We start from the raw sequence: 6,621 nt of genomic DNA, 5'->3' as shown, positions 1-6,621 counted from the left end.
GCAGCGCGTGCCCCCAACACCAGACTGAAGGGGGCAGCGCGTGCCCCCAACACCAGACTGAAGGGGGCAGTGCGTGCCCCCAACACCAGACTGAAGGGGGCAGTGCGTGCCCCCAACACCAGACTGAAGGGGGCAGCGCGTGCCCCCAACACCACACTGAAGGGGGCAGCGCGTGCCCCCAACACCAGATCTGAAATGCATAGTTCAGCCTAAAAATATTTGAAACGTTCCTGCAGCATTGTAATATACTGACCGTGCAGGATTGTGTGTTAAAAATGCCATTGTGTTTTATTTCTGGATGGTATTTGGATCATATAGGAGACTCCATATCTGAGACACGTTAACCCGCGTTAATGTCTTTGTGAGAGAAGCCATGGGGCAGCAGGTCCCGCTCGCTCTGCCTCTCCTCTGTGGAGCTCTGCTCCGCTCCGTCCCTCCCCCACGAGCGCTGCTGCCCGTCCCGCGCTGTCCCTGTGCGGTATCACTGATCCTCGCTCCACTCCCGCCCGCTCAGTCGCTCAGGCTCTCCGGGGACATCTTGCTTTTCTGCGTCTGTTCCAGCCGATTCAGGATGAACTGGCTGGTGTCGATGAATCGCTCCACGCAGTTGACGAAACAGGTTTCTGTTCTGCTGTCAAGCCGTGGGCCTGGTTTATCCATACACTTATCCTGCCAGGACAGGAAAAATACTGTCAACAACAGGAAGGTATTACATGGAATGTACAGCACAGAAACAGGCCATTCGGCCCAACTGGTCTATGCCGGTGTTTATGCTCCACACGAGCCTCCTCCCTCCCGACTTCATCTCACCCTATCAGCATATCCTTCTATTCCTTTCTCCCTCGTGTTTATTGAGCTTCCCCTTAAATGCATCTATTCTATTCACCTCAACCACTCCTTGTGGTAGCAAGTTCCACATTCTCACCACTCTCTGGGTAAAGAAGTTTCTCCTGAATTCCTTATTGGATTTATTGGTGATTATCTTATATTTATGGCCCTTAGTTCTGGTCTCCCTGCAAATGGAAACATCATCTCTACGTCTACCCTATCAAACTCCTTCATACTATTGAAGACCTCTATCAGGTCACCCCTCACTCTTCTCTTTTCCAGTGAAAAGAGCCCCAGCCTGTTCAGTCTTTCCTGATAGGTATATCCTCTCAGTTCTGGTATCATCCCAGTAAATCTTTTTTGCACCTTCTCCAGTGCCTCTATATCCTTTTTATAATATGGAGACCAGAACTGTGCACAATACTCCAAGTGTGGTCTAACCAAGGTTTTATACAAGTTTAAAATAACTTCTCTGCTTTTCAATTTTATCCCTCTTAAATGAACCCCAGTGTTTGATTTGCCTTACTTATGGCCTTATTAACCTGCATCACTACTTTGTGATGTGTATCTGTATCACCAAATCCCTCTGCTCCTAGAATCATAGACTCATAGAAAGGTTACAGCACGGAAGGAGGCCATTCGACCCATCGAGTCCGCACCTGCTCTATGCAAGAGCATTCCAGCTAGTCCCACTCCCCCGCCCTTTCCCCGTAGCCCTGCAAATTTTTTCCTTTCAAGTACTTATCCAGTTCCCTTTTGAAGGCCATGATTGACTCTGCCTCCACCCCATTTGGACTATTAGAGAAGTTAGTTAAGTTACAAAGTGCTGTGATCTGACGGGCCACATCCAAGGATCCTGAGGGAAGCGCGGGACGTAACAACTGAGGCCCCAGAAATTATATTTCAGGGTTCCACTGAGGCAGAGGACTGGAGAGCGACCAATGTAAAACCCACTTTCAAATTGGGAGACAGAAGACACCCGGCTAATTACAAGCCGGTTAGTTTAACATCTGCAGGGTGGAGCATTTTGGAATCTTTCAAGGAAAAATTACTAAATGTCTAGATGAAGAGAAAGTAATTAGGAGACAGCACGGAGTTCAGAAAAGAAGATCGTGCTCAACAAACCTGATCGAGTTCTTTGAGGAGGTGACAGATATAGTGGATAAGGAAATGCAGTGGATGTGGCGTACAGGGACTATCAAAGCTTTTGACACGGTACCACACAGGACTAATGGAGAAGATTAAGATGTATGGAATTACAGAGAGGGCAGAATGGAGGAATCATAGAGTCGGAGTTAAGGGCGGTTGGAAGTGATGACCCACAGGGTTCAATTCTGGGACCACTTATGTTCACTGCGTACATCAATGATTTGGATAAAGGACCAGAGGGAGTGGTGTCCAAATTTGCAGAAGATACTAACATAATTCTGAGGACCAAAGGAAGCTGTGAAGGGACATTGATAAGATGGTGGAATGGGTATAAAAGTGGCAATAAATGTGAGGTGGTATATTTTGGGGGAATGCGTAATAAATATACTTTGAAAGGGGGAAGGCTGGATGATGTGGAAGAGCAGATGGATTTGGGGGCTCAGGTTCAAAAGACATTAAAAGCAGGCAATAAAAAAAACTAATGAAATATTGAGTTTCACAGTAAGAGGTACAGAATATGAAAGTCGAGATGTGATAGGAAGATAGGAACAGGAGTAGGCCATTTAACCCCTCAACGAGAATCACAGCTGATTTGTGACCTAAACTCCATATACCTGCCTTAGGTTAACAAAAATCTATCAATCTCAGATTTAAAATTAATTATTGAGCTCGCATCAACTGCTGTTTGCGGAAGAGAGTTCAAAACTTCTCCCCACCCTGTGAGTAGAAGTGTTTCCCTCACTTCACTCCGGAAAGTCCTGGCTCTAATTTTTAGCCTATGTCCCCTATTCCTAGACTGCCCAACCAGCGGAAATAGTTTCTCTATCTACACTATTAGTTCTCCTTAACATTGTGAGAACTTTGATCAAATCACCCCTCAATCTTCTAAATTCCAGGGAATACAACCCATAGTTTGTGTAATCTCTCCTCATAATTTAACCCTTGGGGTCCAGGTATCATTCTAGTATTTCTACGCTGCACTCCCAGATGGTGAATCTATATAAACCTTCGTAAGACCAACAGTCAGTGTACTGTGTGTAGTTTTGGGCTCCACACTGTAGGAAGATGTTGAGGTTATAGAGAGGGTACAGTGCAGATTCACCAGGGTTCTGTCTGGTATACAGGAAAGGACTAGAAAATCTGGGGTTGATTTTGAGATGAAGGGGTGTGAATTTGATAGAGCTGTTTAAAATAAAGGGATGGGACAGAGTAGGTAGAAACAGACTGAGGGGATTTCAGTGGTTGAGGGGATTTCAGTGGTTGAGGGGATTTCAGTGGTTGAGGGGATTTCAGTGGTTGAGGGATTTCAGTGGTTGAGGGGATTTCAGTGGTTGAGGGGGATTTCAGTGGTTGAGGGGATTTCAGTGGTTGAGGGGATTTCAGTGGTTGAGGGGATTTCAGTGGTTGAGGGGATTTCCAGTGGTTGAGGGATTTCAGTGGTTGAGGGGATTTCAGTGGTTGAGGGGATTTCAGTGGTTGAGGGGATTTCAGTGGTTGAGGGATTTCAGTGTTGAGGGGATTTCAGTGGTTGAGGGATTTCAGTGGTTGAGGGGATTTCAGTGGTTGAGGGGATTTCAGTGGTTGAGGGATTTCAGTGGTTGAGGGGATTTCAGTGGTTGAGGGGATTTCAGTGGTTGAGGGGATTTCAGTGGTTGAGGGGATTTCAGTGGTTGAGGGGATTTCAGTGGTTGAGGGATTTCATTGGTTGAGTGGATTTCAGTGGTTGAGGGATTTCAGTGGTTGAGGGATTCTGGGATGAGGGATTTCAGTGGTTGAGGGGATTTCAGTGGTTGAGGGGATTTCAGTGGTTGAGGGTATTTCAGTGGTTGAGAGGGATTTCAGTGGTTGAGGGGATTTCAGTGGTTGAGGGGATTTCAGTGGTTGAGGGGGATTTCAGTGGTTGAGGGGATTTCAGTGGTTGAGAGGGATTTCAGTGGTTGAGGGGATTTCAGTGGTTGAGGGGATTTCAGGTGGTTGATGGGGATTTCAGTGGTTGAGGGGATTTCAGTGAGTTGAGGGGATTTCAGTGGTTGAGGGGATTTCAGTGGTTGAGGGGATTTCAGTGGTTGAGGGGATTTCAGTGGTTGAGGGGATTTCAGTGGTTGAGGGGATTTCAGTGGTTGAGGGGATTTCAGTGGTTGAGGGGATTTCAGTGGTTGAGGGGATTTCAGTGGTTGAGGGGATTTCAGTGGTTGAGGGGCATAGAATGAGGGGACATAGATAAAGATTAAATGACAGAGAGCAGGAGGAACCTTTAGAGTTGTGAGGCTGTGGAATGCATGGACAGTGATTGAAGCAGAGACCATCACAACAAATAAGAATAGGCAAGATAGAGTTTGAAGGAAAGGGGGATAAAGGGAAATGGGAACAGGGCGGGTTTATGAAAAGATCTTGCATTTAAATAGCGCCTTTCATGACCTCAGGATGTCCCAAAGCGTTTTACAACCAATTAAGTACTTTTGAAGTGTAGTCACTGTTGTAATGTAGGAAATGTAGCAGCCAATTTGCGCACAGCAAGATCCCACAAACAGCAATGTGATAATGACCAGATAATCTGTTTTTGTGATGTTGGTTGAGAGACAAATATTAGCCAGGACACTGGGGAGAACTCCCCTGCTCTTCTTCAAATAGTGCCGTGGGATCTTTTACATCCACCTAAGGGGGCAGTCGGGGCCTCGGTTTACCTTCTCACCCAAAGGACGGCACCTCTGACAATGCAGCACTCCCTCAGTACTGCATTGGGAGCGTCGGCCTGGATTATAGGCTCAAGTCTCTGGAGTGGGGCTTGAACCCACAACCTTCTGACTCAGAGGCGGGAGAGAGAGAGAGAGAGAGAGAGAGAGAGTGCTCCCACTGAGTCACGGCTAGCTGGGATGCCGAGGTGCAGGATAAAAACCACACGGACTGGATGGTTCGAATGGCCTTTTTCTGAGTGGTAATTTCTTTGTAATATTTAAATTGCAGTCACTTTTTTAAAAAATATATAATGCACAGAACAAGGTTTTTATGAAACAAGAGTTTTGGACAAATAGAAATTCCACCGAGTGCACCAATCACTTTCACGACTGATTCGGTACAACCTTGACACAGTAAATCCCTCCAAGTCCAAAAACAGGTACCTAAAACCAGCAACAGACCCCCCCCCCGGGAACACCGACACGCCCCCCCCCCGGGAAACACCGACACCCCCCCCGGGAAACACCGACACGCCCCCCCCCCCCCCCCCCCCCGGGAAACACCGACACCGACACCCCCCCCGGGAAACACCGACACCCCCCCCCCCGGGAAACACCGACACGCCCCCCCCCCCCCGGGAAACACCGACACGCCCCCTGGGAAACACCGACACCCCCCCCCCCCCGGGAAACACCGACACGCCCCCTGGGAAACACCGACACGCCCCCCCCCCCCCGGGAAACACCGACACGCCCCCCTGGGAAACACCGACAGGAAACACCGACACGCCCCCCCCCCCCCCGGGAAACACCGACACCCCCCCCCCCGGGAAACACCGACACGCCCCCCCCCCCCCGGGAAACACCGACACCCCCCCCCCCCCGGGAAACACCGACACCCCCCCCCCCCCCGGGAAACACCGACACGCCCCCCCCCCCGGGAAACACCGACACGCCCCCCCCCCCGGTAAACACCGACACGCTCCCTGGTTCCCTATCCTAACCTCTAAAAGACAGCATCAGATACCCAAAGGAAAACTGTGCTATTTGTTGCAGAAACCATGTTTTCAGTGTGCAGGAACAGGAATAAGGTGTCACTGAGGGAACACATCCAGTAATGCATTTCTACAATACCTTTCACAACCTCAGGATGTCCCAAAGCACTTTAAACCCAACAAAATATTGTTGAAGTGTAGTCACTGTTGTAATGTAGGAAATGCAGCAATCAATTTGTGCACAGCAAGATCCCACAAACAACAATGAGATAGTGACAAGATAATCTGTTTTAGTGATGTTAGTTGGGGGATAAATATTGGCCAGGACACCAGGGAGAACTCCCCTGCTCTCCTTTGAATACGTGCTGTGGGATCATTTACATCCACCTGAGGGAGCAGACTTGGTTTGAAGTGTCATCCCAAAGTCGGCACCTCCGACTATGCAGCACTCCCTCAGTACTGTACTGGGAGTGTCGGCCTGGATTGAGTGCTCGAGTCCTCTGGAGTGAACTGATTAACTGGTGAACCGCACTATCTGAGGAAAGCACTGACACCCAGCCTGTATGGTGACAGCACTGCCTCTCCTTCTACCTCTCACTGGCCCCTGCTCCCTCTACATTCCCCAGGCCCCTCGCACCTCCCCCACCAGGCCTGCTCTCTAACCTCTCACTGCAGTGCATTCTCTTGTTTACGTAAAATCATTTCACAAATTCAGGAATGTGACTCGATGTTAAAAATTAATCTTTAGGGCGGATGGTGCAGTAAGCAAGCACATACTGCTCTTTGACCCTTGGGACCAAGGCCCAGGCTGGGAGGCAAGACCTCTCCTCCTAAATAATAGCCTTGTGAGCAGAGACTCGGACTCTGATATTAACCCCCCCCCCCACCACCCCCCGGTGGAAACAGGACGGCTGGTGGGGGGGGGGGGGGGCAGTTAAAGTGAGGCCAGTCACTCCCCCCATTCTGATGCCGCA

General features: G+C 49.2%; 1 protein-coding gene across 1 annotated transcript in view; it reads right to left on the bottom strand.

The window, feature by feature from the left end:
• Positions 1-262: 262 nt before the first annotated feature.
• Positions 263-6,621, bottom strand: part of timm8a (translocase of inner mitochondrial membrane 8 homolog A (yeast)) — a 13,654-nt gene continuing 7,295 nt past the window's right edge. Inside the window, exon 2 of the mRNA XM_067976817.1 lies at positions 263-669. Within this exon, the coding sequence (XP_067832918.1) occupies positions 511-669 (159 nt within the window). The 3' untranslated portion in view covers positions 263-510. The remainder of the gene's footprint in view (positions 670-6,621) is intronic.

Source organism: Heptranchias perlo (genome assembly GCF_035084215.1).
Source record: "Heptranchias perlo isolate sHepPer1 chromosome 15 unlocalized genomic scaffold, sHepPer1.hap1 SUPER_15_unloc_1, whole genome shotgun sequence".
In the NCBI taxonomy this organism is placed as follows: Eukaryota; Metazoa; Chordata; class Chondrichthyes; order Hexanchiformes; family Hexanchidae; genus Heptranchias; species Heptranchias perlo.
This window is presented reverse-complemented; position numbering and strand designations above follow the sequence as displayed.